Source organism: Scyliorhinus canicula, chromosome 2 (genome assembly GCF_902713615.1).
Source record: "Scyliorhinus canicula chromosome 2, sScyCan1.1, whole genome shotgun sequence".
NCBI classification, from domain to species: domain Eukaryota; kingdom Metazoa; phylum Chordata; class Chondrichthyes; order Carcharhiniformes; family Scyliorhinidae; genus Scyliorhinus; species Scyliorhinus canicula.
In genome coordinates this window covers 196,642,504-196,661,449 of record NC_052147.1, presented here as the reverse complement: position 1 = coordinate 196,661,449, position 18,946 = coordinate 196,642,504, and the positions used below count along the sequence as shown (strand labels likewise).

At 51.3% G+C, this 18,946-nt stretch overlaps 1 protein-coding gene across 6 annotated transcripts in view; it reads left to right on the top strand.

The window, feature by feature from the left end:
• osbpl6 (oxysterol binding protein-like 6) overlaps nucleotides 1-18,946 on the top strand; it is a 302,726-nt gene that overhangs the window by 235,872 nt on the left and 47,908 nt on the right. For all 6 annotated transcript variants that reach the window (XM_038789304.1, XM_038789305.1, XM_038789300.1 and 3 more), the window contains 2 exons: nucleotides 16,989-17,242; nucleotides 18,497-18,634. In XM_038789304.1, the coding sequence (XP_038645232.1) occupies nucleotides 16,989-17,242; nucleotides 18,497-18,634 (392 nt within the window). The remainder of the gene's footprint in view (nucleotides 1-16,988; nucleotides 17,243-18,496; nucleotides 18,635-18,946) is intronic.

Below are 18,946 nucleotides of genomic sequence, written 5' to 3'. Positions count from 1 at the left end.
TCTCCTAGCCTGTCCAAGTCCTTCTGCAGCCTCTCCACTTCCTCAACACAACCTGTCCCTCTACATATCTTTGTATCATCTGCAAATTTAGCAACAGTGCCTTCAGTTCCTTCTTCCACATCATTATGTATATTGTGAACAGCTGTGGTCCCAACACAGACCCTTGAGACACACCACTAGTCATCGGCTGCAGTCCTGAACAGGACCCCTTTATCCCCACTCTCTGCTCTTCTGCCAGTCAGCCAATCTTCTATCCATGCCAATAACTTGTCCCTAACACCATGGGCTCTTATCTTATTCAGCAGCCTCCTGTACAGCAGGGAGGGTGCAGGTGGTAAAAATGAATGTAAGGGGATGAGATGGAGGGCCCTGGTGACGGTTCGTTGCCACTCTCCCCTTGGAAGTATAAAATAGGGCACATGTCAGTGCTGGCTCCGCTCTGTGGTAACCTGGGGCTGATTCTCCGCCCCGCCGCGCTACATTTTAGGTTCACCCTGCTGGCGGGATGCTCCGTTACGCCAGCGGGTAAATGGGGTTTCCCATTGTGGGGCAGCCCCAAGCAGTCGAGAAACCCTCGGGCTGCTGGCAAAACGGAGCATCCCGCTGGCAGAGAATCCAGCGCCATAGCTTTGTGCCGGGGGCGTGGATGGGATGGGAGATAATGGCAGGAGGATGGGAGAGTACGGGTTAGGGACATGTTTGTGGAGGGTGAGTTTGCGGTTTGGAGGAGTTGCAGGAGAAGTTTGAGTTACTACGGTGAGTGAGTTTAGGTATTGGCAGGTCCGGGATTTTGCGCGGAAGTACTACCCTCACTTCCCCAGGTGTCGGAGTAGGCGCTGTTGTTGCTCCAGGATATGTGGGGGGACGGGGGGACGGAAGGATTGGGGATATCTCTGGGTGGTTGGAAGAGAAGGGAGCGGCCTTGGTTAAAGGGATCAAGTGGAAGTGGGAGAATGAGTTGGGGACTTTGGAATGAAGTGATGCACCAGGTCAACGCAACCTCCTCCTGCACAAGGATGAGCCTAATACAGTTCAAGACCCGGCTGAGTGAGTTCTTCCCAGAAGTAGCACATGTGAGTGAGAGGTGTGGGAGAGGGTCGGCAAACCATGCCCACATGTTTTGAGGGTGCAAGAAATTGGGCAGTTTCTGGGAGGTGGTGTTTGAAAGTCTGTTGGGGATTGAGGGGTTTGAAATGGTTCGGGACTCTGTGGTGGTGATTTTTGGAGTATCGGAGGTACCAGGTGTGCAGGAGGAGAAGGGGCTGATGTTGTGGCCTTCACCTCTCTGCCTGGCGATGGATTCCGTTAAATTGGAGGTTCGGCTGTGTGGTGAATGTATAATATAAATTCACACTGTATATCACTGTGTCCCTGTGGGATCCGTCTGTGAGCCGTTGCACGGCTCTGCCCACAGGGTGAGATGAGGAGCATGTACAGAGCTTCACCCATGGCTCTGCCCATGGCTCCACCCACAACCGGAAGTATAAAGTGCTGCAGTTTTGCGAGCCTGCTTTCAGTTCAGCTAGTCGCAGGCAGGCTCAGTTGTAAGTCGATTAAAGCCACAGTTTACTTCTACTCGTGTTCTTGAGTGAATTGATGGTCGCATCAATTTAATCAACTTAAAAAACTACCATGGAATCAGCCCTCAAACCTGATCGACTGGAACACGATCCACAGGCCGCAGAAGCGAAGGAAATATTTCTGCATTGGCTTTGGTGCTTCAAGGCCTACCTGGCTGCGTCGACTACCTCCGCTGTTACTGAAGAACAGAAACTCAGTCTTCTACACGCACGGGTGAGCCATCGTATTTCAACTCAACTTGATGTTACTGACTCCTACACCGAGGCCCTCACGATACTCGACCACCTGTACGTGCGGCCCGTAAATGAAGTTTACGCGCGGCATATTTTTACAACCAGCCGCCAGCGCCCTGCAGAGTCGCTAGAAGACTACCTGCGCGACCTGAAAGCTCTAGCACGAGCATATAACTTCCAGGCTGTGACAGCCTCCCAGCACATGGAACTCGCCGTCCGAGATGTGTATGTTGCAGGGGTCCGGTCCAATTATGTGCGCCAGCGTCTCCTCGAAAAAGGGGCCTAGAACCTGGAGGACACGGTAACACGAGGTCGCTTTTCAAAGCTTAAACTCGTTCCGACCACGCGACCCCATCGTGGACCCCCGACCAGAGACTACCCCAGGCCTGCGCCACCTGCCCACCACGGAGGGCTTTCGTGCCACTTTTGTGGCCAGCCCCAACACCCCCGGCAGCACTGCCCGGCCCGCAACGCGACCTGCAGCAGCTGCGGGCGGAAAGGACACTTTGCGAAGGTCTGCCTGGCTAAAACTAAAAACTCCAACTCGAACGCTACCCAGAACAATTGTTCCTCCAACTCACAGGCCCGCAGACCCCGCAATGTGGCAGCGTGTCTGCCGACCCCGCCTCCGCACGACATGTGCGACTCATGGGGGCCACCATCTTGGCAACCCTCCCCCACGCGGCCGGCCATGTGCGATTCATGGGGGCTGCCATCTTGGGCGCCATCTTCCTCGCCACCCGCCACGTGCGATCAACAGGGGCCGTCATCTTGGCCATCACCTGATATGCAAATCGACGACTACGACCTCCGCGGACAGTCATCACGGGGCCGCTCCAGGACCGCTGACCGTGCCACCGACTACCCGCAGCTCAGCGCAGTCACTTTGGACTAGTCGCGGCCAAAGCACCTCAGAAGCTCCATGATGGCAAGCACGGCAGCATTGTGGATAGCACAATCGCTTCACAGCTCCAGGGCCCCAGGTTCGATTCCGGCTTGGGTCACTGTCTGCGGAGTCTACACATCCTCCCCGTGTGTGCGTGGGTGTCCTCCGGGTGCTCCGGTTTCCTCCCACAGTCCAAAGATGTGCAGGTTAGGTGGATTAGCCATGATAAATTGCCCTTAGTGTCCAAAATTGCCCTTAGTGTTGGGTGGGGTTACTGGGTTATGGGGATAGGGTGGAGGTGTTAACCTTGGGTAGGGTGCTCTTTCCAGGAGCTGGTGAAGACTCGATGGGCCGAATGGTCTCCTTCTGCATTGTAAATTCTATGTCCGTTCAAGTCAACGGATACAAGACACCGTGCCTCTTCGACTCCGGGAGCACCGAGAGCTTCGTTCACTCAGACCTGGTAAGACGCTGCTCGCTCCCGATATTTCCAGCACGGCAAACTATCTCCCTCGCCTCGGGGTCGCACTCTGTCCAGATACAAGGGCGCACGATTGCAACACTAACGATACAGGGCGCCAACTACTCCAACTTCCAATTGTATGTACTCCCAGACCTCTGCGCCCCTCTCCTACACGGGCTCGATTTCCAGTGAAACCTCAGGAGCCTAACACTCAGCTTTGGCGGACTCATTCCCTCGCTCACTATATGCAGCTTAGCGACTCTAAGAATCGACCCCCCTTCCACTCTTCGCTAATCTCACTGCTAACCCGTAGCCACTCACAGCAGGCGGTATAGCCTGCAGGACAGGGTATTTATCAGAGCCGAAGTCCAGCGGCTCCTACGTGAGGGAGTCATAGAGGCCAGTAATAGCCCCTGGAGAGCTCAGGTGGTGGTCGTCAAGACCGGGGAAAAGTTCCGGATGATGGTTGATTACAGCCAGACCATTAACCGGTTCACGCACCTCGATGCGTACCCCCTCCCCCGGATTGCAGACATGGTAAATCAGATCGCCCAGTACCGCATCTTCTCCACGGTAGATCTGAAGTGTGCATACCACCAGCTCCCAATCCGCCTGGAGGACCGCCACTACACGGCGTTCGAGGCAGACGGCCGCCTCTTCCATTTCCTCCAGGTCCCCTTTGGCGTCACGAATGGGGTCTCTGTGTTCCAATGAGCAATGGACCGAATGGTGGACCAGTACAGGTTGCAGGCCACATTTCCGTACTTGGATAACGTCACCATCTGCGGCCATGACCAGCAGAACCACAACGCCAACCTCCACCGGTTCCTCCAAACCACCCAAAAACTCAACCTCGCCTACAATAAGGAGAAATGCGTTTTCCGCACAACCAGGCTAGCCATCCTCGGCTACGTCATGGAAAACGGGGTCCTAGGACCTGACCCTGACCGTATGCGCCCTCTTACAACTCCCTCTCCCTCACTGTTCCAGGGCCCTCAAGAGGTGCCTCTGATTTTTCTCCTACTATGCCCAGTGGGTCCCCCAGTATGCGGACAAGCCCGCCCACTATTTAAGACTACACTTCCCAGTGTCAGCCGAGGCCCGCCAGGCCTTCAACTGCATTAAGGAGGACATCGCCAAAGCCGCCATGCGGGCGGTGGATGAATCCGTCCCCTTTCAAGTGGAGAGCGACGCCTCAGAGGTTGCTCTCGCTGCACTCTGAACCAGGCAGGTAGGCCAGTAGTGTTCTTCTCCTGAACATTCCGCTTCGGAACTTCGACACTCCTCAGTCGGAAAGAAGCTCAAGCCATTGTGGAAGCCGTACGGCACTGGAGGCACTACCTCGCAGGTAGGAGGTTTACCCTCATCACCGACCAGAGATCGGTTGCCTTTATGTTCGATAACTCGCAGCGGGGCAAAATTAAAAATGACAAAATCTTGAGGCGGAGGATCGAACACTCCACCTATAATTATGTCATCGTTTACCGTCCGGGGAAGCTCAACGAGCCCCCAGATGCCCTGTCCCGCGGCACATGTGCCAGCGCGCAAGACGACCGATTACAGGCTATCCACAATGACCTCTGCCACCCGGGGGTCACCCGGCTCGCCCACTACATCAAGGCCCGCAATCTGCCTTTCTCCACCGAGGAGGTTAAAGCTGTCACCAGGAATTGCCTGATCTGCGCAGAGTGTAAACCACACTTCTATAGACCAGACAAGGCCCACCTGGTAAAGGCATCCCGGCCCTTTGAACGACTGAGTATCATTTTCAAAGGGCCCCTTCCCTCGACCAACCGTAATATTTATTTCCTTAACATCATAGATGAATTCTCTCGCTTCCTGTTTGTCATCCCGTGCCCCGATATGACCTCCCATAGAGTTATCAGAGCCCTGCACAGTGTCTTCACCCTGTTTGGTTTCCCTAACTATGTCCACAGTGACAGGGGTTCGTCCCTCATGAGCGACGAGCTGCGTCATTACCTGCTCGACAAGGGCATGGTCTTGAGCAGGACTACCAGCTATAACCCCAGGGGGAACGGGCAGGTGGAGAGATAGAACGCGACGGTCTGGAAGACTGTCCTACCAACCCTACAGTCCAGTAATCTCCCGACCTCCCACTGACAGGAGGTCCTCCCCGACGCGCTCCATGCAATTAGGTCCCTCCTGTGTACGGCCACTAATCAGACTCCTCACGAGCGATTATTTGTTTTCCCTAGGGGCACTACCACGGGGGCCTCGCTTCCATCCTGGTTGAGGACACCGGGCCCTGTCCTCCTTCGGAAGCACGTCCGGACACATAACACAGACCCGCTGGCAGAGAGTGTCCTACTCCTGCATTCAAACCCCCACTACGCATTTATCGAGCACCCCGACGGCCGACAGGACACATTTTTTCTCTGGGACCTGGCGCCTGCAGGGTCTACCACTACTACTACCACTACTGCCGAGGTACCCCTCACACCACACCACACCCGACCCCCCACGTCCTGCGCCCCTGCACCTACAGGTTTCCTGCGACCCCTTTCACCCATCACACCGGTCAGGAACGAAGCTCGGAAAGAACCAACTCCGGTGCTCCGACGGTCCCAGCGAAGGATTCGAGCACCGGACCGACTCAACTTATAGACCTGTCACCCCGCCGGAATTGATTTTTTAAACAGGGGGTGAATGTGGTGAATGTATAATATAAATTCACACTGCATATCATTGTGTCCCTGTGGGCTCCGTCTGTGAGCCGTTGCGCGGCTCTGCCCACAGGGGGAGATGAGGAGCATGTACAGGGCTCCGCTCTTGGCTCCGCCCATGGCTCCGCCCATAGCTCCACCCACAACCGGAAATATAAAGTGCTGCAGTCTTGCGAGCCTGCCTTCAGTTCAGCTAGTCGCAGGCAGGCTCAGTTGTAAGTCGATTAAAGCCACAGTTTACTTCTACTCGTGTCCTTGAGTGAATTGATGGTCGCATCAGGCTGTGTGACCGGAGGTTGTGGTGTGGTGGTTAGGGGACTTACATGACTTCAAGCTGGGGAAGATTAGGTTTCCCCCCTGGGAGTTGGGGATGGAACTGTTTGTATTATGCTTTGTTGGTGCGATGTGGGAGTTTGTTGAGTGTGTTTGGAATAATATATATATATATTTTTAATGAATGGGCGAAAGTTGCTTTGAAAAATTGTCATCATACAGTGGTAATATTTGAAAATTAGGGATTTGAAATTGTTACACTGGGACAGGAGCCAGAGATCAGGGCTGAAATGTGATAACCTGGTAAGCAAAGGCCTTGTTTAACAGATTTGTGAAGGGATGAAGTGGTTCAGGTAAGAGATATTATAGAGAGAGCTAGAGTGATAATCAGGCAGTATTCTTGATGTACAAAACTGTAAATTAGGAACTCAGCTGGTTTAATCCGAGAGGTAAACTAGGAAAGTGATTGGAGCAGCTTCTGGATAAACCATAGTTTCGCTGATAATCGCTTATGGTCACAAGTAGGCTTCAATTAAGTTACTGTGAAAAGCCCCTAGTCGCCATATTCCGGCGCCTGTTCGGGGAGGCTGGTATGGGAACTGAACTCACGCTGCTGGCTTTGTTCGGCATTACAAGCGAGCTGGCCTAGTTCTGCATTACAAGCCAGCTGTTTAGCCCACTGTGCTAAACCAGACCCTAATGATGTTGAGCTGATGCAAATGTTATCCCCCCTCCCCCATTCATCCCAATTGAGGCCCTTAAATGGCCAGCATGAGCCATTTGCCACCTGTCTTCCATTTTCGGGCTGGTTGGAGGAGTTCAGGAGCAAGGGCAAAGCCCAGCAAGTCATCCTGCCTCGGAAAGGTCACTTCTGCTCTCTCAATCAGATCCTCCAACCATCTCCCACCCTTGCAGGACTCGCGTCTCCTCCCTGCCCTCCCCATCCCCTGCACTTACCTAGTCCTAGTATTTGTAGACTTGGCCACTGCTGCCATTTTCAGTGCTGTAACTACAGAGCTACCAGCCAATCAGATTGATAGGCAGCTCCCTGATTTGGGACACTGCATGAGTGAGGGGCAGATGTCCCGACTCTTGGCAATTAACGCTCCTTGGAGAGTTAAATGGATGTGAAACTGTTGTGATCAGCAGGGTTGCTTTTCCTGCTGACTCTTTGTGTGATGGGGTGGGCAACCAAGCCATCTGAAAAGTCCTGCCCATTGTTTTCATTTTCTGTTCTTCCTACCAAAGTGGATGACCTCATATTTTCTACATATCCATCGAGCCAGTTATTGCCCACCCATTTAACCTATCTCTCTCCCTTTTCAGACTCCTTGGGATGGATTTTATCAGCCCTTTGGCAATGGGCTAGGAGGCAGAAATGCTGGCAGTTTTGGAAGGGGGTGCCTATTATCCCAGCTTGTCAGTGGCAGAAAGGGTGGCAGATAGCCCTTCTACTCGGAGCCTAATTGAACTACTTAAGTGGCCAATTAAGGATCCCTTCCCGCCTTCATTAGCACTTCATCAGCAGCAATGGCAACGTCCCTGCTGGCCCCGGCTGCGTATAGAGACCACATGGTGGTGAACCTTGGTGGCCCCCTGGTGGGCTCAGGGAATGGCCATGCTTTCTACAGGGACTCCCAGGGAAGGGACGCTGTGGCAATGGCTGCCCTGGGGCAACATTGCCTCATGGCCTCAAGAAGCTCCCTGGAAATGATCCATTTGACCCACCTTTCTGTTCCCTATTAAACAATCCTCTATTCATGATAACATATCATCACCACCAACATGAAGCTCTTATCTTGTGTAGAAAACTTTTATCTGGAACTTTATTCCTTTTGGAATCCAAATAATTACTTCTAACCCCTTTATTGTGTTTGTTACATTCTCAAATAATTATATAAATTTGTTTAACACAATCTCTCTTTCATAAAGCCATGATTTCCCTTTCATAGATGTAAAAATCCTTCCTGATAATACCCCTGCTTAATATGGCTGCTTAATGGACATATATCTTACAAGTAGGGTGGGGGAAATGAGGGGAAAAGTTACAAAAGAGAACACTCTGCTAACTTTGATCAGCAATACCCAGACATTTTGGCATCCACAAGATGGGGTGGAACACAGTTCAATTGGCTGAATGGTGGCCAATGAATTAGCCAAAAGGCTGTATTCTGCCCGGTAACAGATGGTGATCCTGCCTGGGTGAAATCATTTCCAGAGACCTGGGGAAAGCAGAATTTAGGGTCAGCATGTGGCGCAGTGGTTAGCACTGGGACTGCTGTGCTAAGGACCCAGGTTCGAATCCCGGCCCTGGGTCACTGTCCGTGTGGAATTTGCACATTCTCCCCGTGTCTGCGTGGGTTTCACCCCCACAACCCAAAGTTGTGCAGGCTAGGTGGATTGGCCACACTAAATTGCCCCTTAATTGGAAAAAATATATAATTGGGTACACTAAAGTGGAATTTGAATCCTGGATGGTAAAAGGAAAGAATCTGCTCTCCTTCGTTCCATCCAGAAAACCGCTACATTTAGGAAACTGAATAAATCTACAGTGAAAATCTTGAACTGAAAGCAAAATTTGAACAGAAGAAAGGTGCTAGAAACAACCATCTTAAACAAAGACTCTTTTCACCCTTCTCTTCCCTCTGTGTTTGTTTGTCTCTGTGTGTGTTTGTGTGTGTATTAAGGTTGGGGGGGGCATGTTAAAGTGGGGGATTAGGAATTAGATTATAGTTAACCAGTTGTATTTGTTGCATATCCTTTATTGTTCTTGTTATTTAACAAAAGTAATTGTGTCTAAATTTACAAACCTGCTGACTGTAATTATTATGCAGCCAAGTGCCAAAGACTTTGGGTATTTTCTTTCGAATTATTGGTTAATTTACTAGTGTTACAACTCCAGGTCACGTGGAGCTGGTATTGACATCACACTAGCCCAGGGGTCATTACATAGAACAGATAGGGTCGTAGAAAATGGAATGATTAACATCATCACACTTTGTCTCCTTGGTTAACTGGTCTCATTGCCATAGATGGATCAAAATTAAGGGGCTGGATTCTCCATTAGCTGACGCTGAAACCGCGAAACACGATCGGGCAGAGAATAGGTTCCGGAATAGAGCCTGATGCCGGTTTCACACCAAATCAGCATTCTCCAAAAGCGGGCCGCCCGCCGCATGGCCTGAAACTACAGTAGGCATATCATTAACGGTCCTGACGACTGATTTTCCGGAGCCTCGGCGATTCAGCACCTTGGATGGGCCGAATTCCCGATGGTGTGTTTCTAATATGCTATGAACTTTCGTAAACCTGGTGTTCTAGCTGCGACAGCTGAGAGGAGTATAGGAAGTGGAATGATAACATGTTTGCCTTTCACCCCCTGCAGAAAATTATGGCTTTTGGGCATCAACCAGCGATGCTGGCCGCCGTGGCGATGGCCGCTGCTCTGAATGCAGCCCTGTGGCAGGATGAGTTTAGGCCGCTCAGAGAGGAGGCAGAGGCTGTCTTGTTATGCTCTTGGCGTAGCATAAGCGGCTTCCTTGTTGTGCACTCTGACAAAGGAAGGTTCAGACGTGGAGATAACTTCAACACGTTTATTGAACTACTTACAATTCTCCTACTCGGGTTCGCCACTACTCTGAATCGTTCTATAGCTACTCAGACTGACAAACCAGTCTGCTACAATCCACGTGGTGGGTGTGATATTGAATTAATCCTGTGTCTGTATTCACTGAGTGTCTCCACTGGAAAGAGGAAGATCATGTGTGCTGTGTCCTTTATATATGGGTTGGTGTAATGCCCCCCTGTGGTAGTGTCACCTCTGTGTATATTGTGAATGCCCATTGGTCGTGTCCTATCTTACTGACCTATTGGTTGAGTGTCTGTGTGCCATGTCTCTGGTGCTCCCTCTAGTGTCTAGCTAGTCCATGTGTACTTACATTAACCCCTTGTGTATCCACAGTAATGCATATCACCACAGAGGCTGCAGCAGAGGAGCGGGATGCAGGGGGGCAGCCGCTCAGGCTGGAGGACCGGCTGCCCAACAGGCTGAGGATGGAGAGGTGCCAAGGAGGCGCCGAATGAGGCCTCGCGGTTACCGCGATCGATGTCCTTTGAGGACCTTCCAGACTGAGCATGCAGAAGGAGACTGCGGTTGAGCAAGGAGACAGTGCGACACATATGCCAGAAGATGACGTTTGCGCTGAACTTTTACGTGAAGGGGTGTTCCGGTCGGCGAGTGGGGACCTGTCCGGCATCTCCCAGGCATCGGCGCCCAGGTGCATCCGTGCCATCACCGACGTCCTGTATGCCCAGGCAGATCAGTACATCCAGTACCTTGTGGACTGTGCCCACCAGGATGCCCGGGCAGTGGGGTTCACTGCCATCGCCGGGATGCCTCGGGTCCACGGGGTCATCGATGGGTTGCATGCCGCCCTAGGGTCACCGGGGGATAACTAGCCTCTGTTCACCAACAGGAAGGGCTACTACTCATCATAGATATCATTGAATTTACAGTGCAGAAGGAGGCCATTCGGCCCATCGAGTCTGCACCGGCTCTTGGAAAGAGCACCCTACCCAAGGTCAACACTTCCACCTTATCCCCATAACCCAGTAACCCCACCCAACACTAAGGGCAATTTTGGACACTAAGGGCAATTTATCATGGCCAATCCACCTAACCACATCTTTGGACTCGATGACTATTCAGATGCGGATTCTGCACGTTTGCGCCCAATTCCTGGGCAGTGTGCATGACTCTTTCATCTTAGGGCACTCGTGATCCCTGACATGTTCAAGGGTCCCCCCTCCGGACTGTGGGGCTGGTTACTGGGCGACAGTGGTTACCCATTGGGCCGTGGCTGATGACGCCTGTACTGAGGTCACAGGCCGACGTGGAGACCTGCTACAATGATGCCCATTATGCAACCAGGGCTGTGGTCGAGAGGCACTTTGGGGTCCTGAAGATGCGACTCAGGTGCCTGGACCGCTCTGGAGGGGCCCTCCAGTACGAGGCCAGGAAGGACTCCCGCATCGTTTTGGTCTGCTGTGACCTCTACAATATAGCCCAGCAGAGGGATGATTGCTGGGGGAGGATGAGGTGGAAGGGCAGGCCTCATCAGACGAGGAGGGGGACAATGAGCGGGACATGGGGCCTGGCCAGGCACGGGAGGCCGCACGATGCTATTGCCAGGGCCAGCCCGCACGGGCTGCCCTCATCGAGACATGTTTGACACATTAGGGGGGGAGGGGGGTCGCCGGCCGGGGCACAGATACCACCATACCACACCCCTCATCTCCCACACCACACAACACCCTCATCTCCCACACCACACAACACCCTCATCTCACACACCGCCAAACCACCCACATGCACACCCCCTCCGTTACATATACCTGCCGCCCTACGAGCAGGCAGTGACAGCATGGGATGGAGGATGATGACAGCCCACTCTGCGATGAGCTCCGAGCTCCACATCGTTTGACAATGTCTGACTCATGCCCACGGTAGCACCTTCCATCTGGGTGATCCCTGCATGCGAACTGGTCAGTCCATGTCGCATTGCTGGAGATGGGGTGCCCGGGATGGTTGGGAGCGGGGGGGTGAGACTATACAGTCCATCCCACTGGGCCTTGCTAATCCCCCACCCCCCCAGTCCCACTGGCTAGCACTGATTGCTCCACCCCCATACCCATCAGACAGAGCACCAAGGTTTGAACAGTGTGAACATGTGCTAATTGTGATCAGATGTAAACAGTCTGTGCCTTAGCCCCTATCACTAAACTGTGCGCTGCACCCATGGCAACTTAACTGGTGTCTAAATTTCTGGCCTTACAGGCCCTAGCACTACGCCTTTGTGGTTCCCCAGACGGTACAGCAGGAGTGCAGGCAGCCTGCTGTCACTCGTGCTCTGTGACGAGTGTCCCCGTTGGCACACGCCTCCTGGATAGGCCCGGCTGCTCCTCTGACATCCCGGGTGGTGTGGTGCTGCCCTGTTCTGCCCACCAGATGCACCAGGGACGGGTTGGAGGGGGTGTCCGAGGAGCTGCGGTGTTCCGACACCTCCCCTGTGGGGGTCACCGACACGGGCCCCCGCACCTCCTCCTCGGGCTTCTCCATGGGACAGGGGTGCGAGCAGAGCCATCCCTTAAGGCCCCCCCCCCCCCCCCCCCCCCCCCCCCCCGGACACCTGGCGCTGCCAGTCCTGGATGCCCGCTCTGGGCTCAGCAAGGGCCTTGAACGTTTGCGGCCATGGAGCACGGGCAGTGGGCCATCTCTGTCTGGGACTGCACCACATCACTATGCGACTGTGCCACCACCCTGAGGGTCTGTGCCACGTCAGGAAGTGAGTAGGCCGCATCCCTCATGGTGTTGGCCACCTCCCTTAACTTTCCTCTGTGTTTGCGCCACAAGGCCTGCGTCTGGGCAATGCCGTCGATGCTGCCTGCGATGCCCTTCTGTGACTGGGCCACGCTGAGGAGCGGCACTGCAATCTCCAGCTGGCTCTGGAACATGGTTGCCTGTGAGAGGGCAGCCCTGTCCTGGGCCACAGCCCCGGCCTGCACAGAATGCCCCAGGCCTTGCACAAGCTGACCCATGTCCGGCACCGCCACCACCATTGCCTCCACCGCAGACGCCACCCGTGCGGTTTCGGCCTGGGTGGCACGCATGACTTGCATCACCCCCAGCTCCTGCAGGTGCTAGAAGCTGGCCATCATCTACTCCTGTAGTCCCTGGGTCTCTGACTCCACCTCCACTATGGGTGGTACTGGATGTTCCAGGAGCCCGGGATCCACCTGGGCGGCAGCTGGTTGCTGGGGCCGGGCTGCCCTCCGACCGTCTGGCCCCTCGGCTTCTCCTACCTCCATCTGCCGTACCGGACCAACCATGTGGTGTGCACCAGATTGTGTCCCAGGAGCCTCTTCACTAATGTGCCCAACAGAGGTGATAGTCTCTGAGATGGTGGAGGTGTAGGAGACAGCTGTGACAGAAAGTCTGTGTCCTCCTCCGACCCGAACTCCAGGGTTTCCTGAGTCACAGGCAGAGGGCTGATGTTTTGGCTGCTCTCCCCATCGGTGTCCTGCCGTCCAGGGGCACCGGCTCTGGCGTTTTCTGGGGCGGAGGGGGCCCCAGATGGGCCGGTCCCATCTCCGGCAGGTCCTGTAAGATACAAGACGCCATGTATAGTTAGACAGCCGGATGGTGGTGAGGCGTGCGGGTGGAGTGGTGAGGCGTGAGGGGCTGAGGGGTGTGGGGAGGGGTTTGGGGGTGAAGGAGTTGTGGGGGGTGAGGGGTTGGAGGGGGGGTAAGCATGTGTCATGTGGATCCGCAACTGGGCAGTGCATCTCACTTTGTCACGCGCCGCCAACCTCAGTGTTGGCGACATTCCTCGCCTCCAGGCCGCCGACCACATCCAGTGCCCGCTGCACGGGCATGGTGAGGAGCCGCAGGTCTGGTGGTCCCCCTCCTGTCTTCTCTCGCTCACGGCAGGCCTTGTCCTGGACGGGGCAAACACAAATACTGACAGTCTGGCGCATGCAGCCCAGGGGTTGGGTAGCTGATGGCATGAGTGGGCAGGGCACCCGGCCATTGCGGCTGGCATGGGTGCTGGCATGTGGAACAGTGTGGGAGTCCGGGTCACGTGTGTCAGGGGTAGAGGGGTTGGTGCCAGGGGCACAGTGCTGCATACGCACCCTGGCTGCCCTGAGGAGGTTGTTCTGCATTGGATAGCAGTCCGGGCGACTTCGCTGACGGCGCTGACTGTCTCTACCACATCCGCCCAGGCACAGCGAATCGTGCCGCCTGAGGACCTTCCTCCTGGGCCAGGGTGCAGCACCATCCTCCTCTCCTCCACGGCATCCATGAGGGTCTCCAACTCAGCATCTGGGAAGCATGGTGCTGCTCTCCTTCGAGCTGTGTTGGCTGCAACGGTGAATCCCTTAAGTGCGGCTGCAGCTGTGCGGCAATCACGGAACCGGCTATTCCGCCGCCGTTCAGCGTGAAAAGTGTGGCGTTTCCCGTAACGCCAGTGCACCCCTTTGGAGTGGCTGAATAGTTTCACCTGTCGTGCCGTTTTGCCCATCGTGAAACACCACAGTTTTCACGACGGCGTCAGCACTTAGCCTCAGAAACGGAGAATCCAGCCCAAGATACGTGGGACTTGAAAGCAATTGGTGGTATAGGTAACCATGGAGATGTTAATGTTGATACCTACAAGGACATTAGAAAGAAAGTGCACGTTTTAGTTAGGGTGTTAGTTTGACAGAATATAGCAGGTTTTAAAAAAATAAATAACATCCATTTTAAAGGGAATTGGGGCGTGGACATTTCAGGATAAATTGGCAAGCTAAGATATTTGAAGTGGAGAAGAGGAAATTACTGAGTCATCAAGAGCTTTGTAAAAGTCAGGCACTTGAAGAAACCAAAGAGAAGTTCATGGAGCAAATCGGATTGGGAGAGGGATGACAAAGGTATTGCAAAGAAGGGACAAGGAGGAACTAAGTTGGGTCAGGCTAAGGTAGTAGGGTGTAAAGATGGAGCTGGTCCTATACCATCTACTCAGAAATTCCTCTTTTATATGGCTTTCAAAGTAGATAATTACCTACCTTCTGAAACAATGGGAAAGGAGTTTGAATTAAATGAACATCGTTCCTACTTGACACAAATTTTAATTTCTAATACAATAGTGATGTCTCAAAGAAGGGCAACTGAATTTTAAAATATAATTACTTATGCTTCCCAGCTCCTTGAGGGATGCTTTTCAATATATAAATTACAGGTGATTATGAACAATTGAGTAATTAAACTGTATTTCAGTTAATATTTAATTGATTCCTTGTCAGGTTCATGCATATAATGACTATTAGTAATGCAATAAAATGGTTTCTATGGTTGCAACCATTTAAAATTATTTCTATAAACAAGGAAATCCTACAAACATGTGTGCATGTGTACCTTACAGCCCATTCTTCCTGTGCTCACATTTCCCATTCTTCCCCTCCTCATACAGCTCATTCTCACATGCCCCATTCCCCCTCTCCTCACATCACCTTCCTATCCTCACATGTCCAATTATTCCCCTCACGCACACCCCATTCTCCCTCTCCTTCCCCCTCCCCCCAATTCTCTCCCTCCAACCATTTTGGCAAACAATGAAATGAAGCTCATAAAACCTGGGCCAGAATTTTCCTGTCATTCGCTGGTGACGGGTTGCTCTGGATCTGGCGGCAGTGTACCCTGACCCGTGGGTTTCCCAACTGCGTAGGGCGGCTTCAATGGGAATTCCCATTGACAGCAGTGGGAGCAGAGAATCCAACCGCCAGAAAATGGCACACCACCTGCCGCTGCCAAGAAACACATGACTGGGAGGCCGAAGGATCCTGGAACCCAGACAGCTCCAATTAACCTCTGGTTTTCAGGCGGTTTTATGTGGCTCAAAAAAGGCAATTTTCATTGTTGATTTTCCAGATATATTTGATGGGCAGACTAATTAGCATCATAAGCCTACCCATCATTAGATATTAGATGCTCATTGAGTTAATCTATTGAAGAACTTCACCCCAGACTGAGCATTTATCTGACCATCATGGGCCATAACCACTGGCTTTGTGACCTTTATTTACGGTGGACTTCTGGGACATTTTGCTCCAAGTTGAATCCTGAGCCATTGCTGCATGAAGAACACACCTGAGTCTTGAACAACACCAGGGTTGGTAACCAGATGCTGCATGGGCCCCATCAGTAGAATATTGAACCCAGTTCTGTGTACTGCCTTTTACGAAGGATGTGATGGCATTAGAGAGGGTGCGAAAATATTCACGAGAATGGTTCTAGGGATGAGGAACTTCAGTTCTGAAGATAGAAGTTAGGACTGTTTGCCTTGGTGAAAAGAAGGCTGAGAGTAGAGTTGCTCAAAGTATTCAAGATCATGCAGGGTTTGTACAGAGTAGATAGGGAGCAGCTGTCCCGATTTGTGAAGTGATCAAGTACGGGGGGCACAGATTTAAAGTAATTAGTAAAGAAGCAAAAGTGATATGAGAAACTTTTTATGCAGCGAGTGGTAAGAGTTTGGAATGCATTATCTGAGAATGTGAGGGACGCATCAGTTGAATAATTGAAAAGGGAATTAGTTTTCATGTGAAAAGGAAGAATGTGCAAGGGAGGTGGTGGGAGAATGATGGTAGGTGAGTTGCTCATTCGGAGAGTTGGTGCTAACAAGATGGGTTAAATTGGCTTCTTCTCTGCCGTAACAATGTTGTGAATTCTGTGATCGCTTTCAGCCAGCTCAGCCCCTCCCCTTTCATCGCAGGCTGACTCTGAAATCAAGGAATGAGCCCAAGTCTCAACCCTCACACAAGCCTTGACCAATGACTTAGACTACCTTCACATTCTGAAGCACAACCTCTTCTGGTCTTCTTGAGGTCTTGTCTGGCTCCTCAGCTCCTTCCCTGCTCACTTTGCACTGCTCACTTCTAGACACACTTCCCTTTCCTTCCCATTCCCACGAAGCTTACGCTCTCTATTCCACCAATCACACATTCTTCACTTCCTGCTCTTTTGCACTTAATCCTGTTTTTTCCAAAGTGGCTCAAGCTTTTGCATTTGGAGTTTGATGCTCATCCCCCACCCGATCCCTTTTGAACTCCATTATGAGCAGCCTGTTTATTTTAACATTTGGTATATTCCAAATTGCTGCGTGGCCTTGCACACACAAGGGAAATTACTGATGTGTACCTTATTTCACTATATTATTTATAGCAAACACGTACTAAATGTTGGATATCCATAAAATTAAGGAAATGCTAGTTAATATTTTGATTTCATTTATAAGTATGACACTTTAATTATATGTCTGATTATCTTGTTACAGTATCTAATGGCGAGCTCATTAGCGGTGCATTTCAAAATGGCAGACGTACATGTCTTCCAGCACCATCACCGGATACCAGTAGCATCAACCTGTGGAATATTTTAAGAAATAACATTGGAAAGGACCTGTCCAAGGTCTCCATGCCAGTTGAGCTGAATGAACCCCTCAATACTCTGCAGCATCTATGTGAAGAATTGGAATATTCTGAATTGTTAGACAAGGCTGCTGAAACAGATGATCCATATGATAGAATGGTAATAGACAGCGGAATCGTCCTTTTGCTTTCTTAACTGAATGCCCTTGTTTATTTAAACATTTTACTATTTCCTTCTATTCATTCCTTCTGTTTAAAGGTTGATCCTTGTGAAATTCAGTATTTGATAAGTAATGTTGCTGTCAGTATTAAAACAGAGATTGTAACTTGTACTATTGCTATATCGAACTTAATATCACAAGGTGAATGCTAATATTGTAAGTTAAAATGCAGTATACTAGAACACAATTTGCAGTAATAAACTCCATACTATCTTCCTACTGGGGTCTAAAACTGAAACGCTGAACTAGAATTTTTATTCCTGTACCATAATTGGTTATTTGACCTCAGTGGCTTTGTGGAAAAACATGTAGACTGATAAATATTATGGTCCTAATTTAGCAGCCAAGCAGGCCATGGGCGCAAATCCCTTAATGACTGCTAAATCCCGCAAGAGGCCCAAAACGGGATATGCACCACTAGGATTTCCATTTGTGATCTTCTTCGCCGCCTTTGATGAAGCAATCCGGTTCACAGCCAGGAAGGGCGTGGACCTGATTAGCATATTGTATAATAAATCTTAATGTAATAAAAGGGCTTTACACCACTACTTTCACCCTTACTGCATTGTCCCATCGAACCCAATCATGCCAGCGCAAATCACTACTGGTTTTTAAAAACAGAGACCAGTCGTGATGACCACACCGAGGGTGCACAGGTAAGCGTAGCCCCTGGGTGGTGAGGGATATGTCAGGGCAGTGCCGTGACACCCTGGTGCCAACTTGGCAGTGCCAAGCTGGCCTGTGAGGGAGAAGGGGCGATGACTATGGGGGAATGCGTGGTGGGGTTGCCCTGATGCTTGTGGGCCGGGGTGGGGGGGGAGATTGTCCCAATGCTTGAGGGAGGTTTGCCTGTGTATGGGGTTGGGGGGTGTTTATTTCCAGCACAGATTGGTAGCCCTTTAAAGTTGGGCCCCGATCACTCTGGAGCTAACTTTTTCGGCTTTATTAGGCCCCGCCCACCAGAGTGATGACGCACACCATGCCCACAGGTTCCCTGTGCACTGAGTGCCAGAAAATCTAGAGTGAGAACTCGGCTGTGCATCTGGAGAGATACACGCCGGTTTTCGGTCTCAACCAGACTTTGGGAAAATTCCACACCATGTAACTGAAGTTATGATAATTTGTGAATTTTTGTCTATTGTACTTTTTATGACTTTATCCATTCCCATCTTCATTCTGTCCTTAATTTCTAGGTTATGGTTGCTACATTTGCAGTTTCAGGATATGCCACAACATATTACAGAGCTACATTTAAACCCTTTAATCCAGTGCTTGGAGAAACATACGAATGCATTCGAGAAGACAAAGGATTCAGGTTTTTTGCCGAGCAGGTGTGATTCATATCCTACTCCATTGCTGTATAATTCTTGACTGAACTCAAAGAAAAAACATTCTTTTATTCTCAGCTGATCCACATTGCTTTAAAATCATTTTTAAAAATATATACTTTTAAAAACTTTTAACATTTTATATCAAAAAATTTACAAAACTAAACTGCACCGACGCATGTATCAAAAATTACAAGCAACAACAGTAACAGGAATCCCAATAGCAGACATGCAACCCAAATAATTCCTTCTCGCCCACACCAACCTCCTTCCCCTCCGCTAACAGTGACGGGGGCGGAATTCTCCGACCCCCCG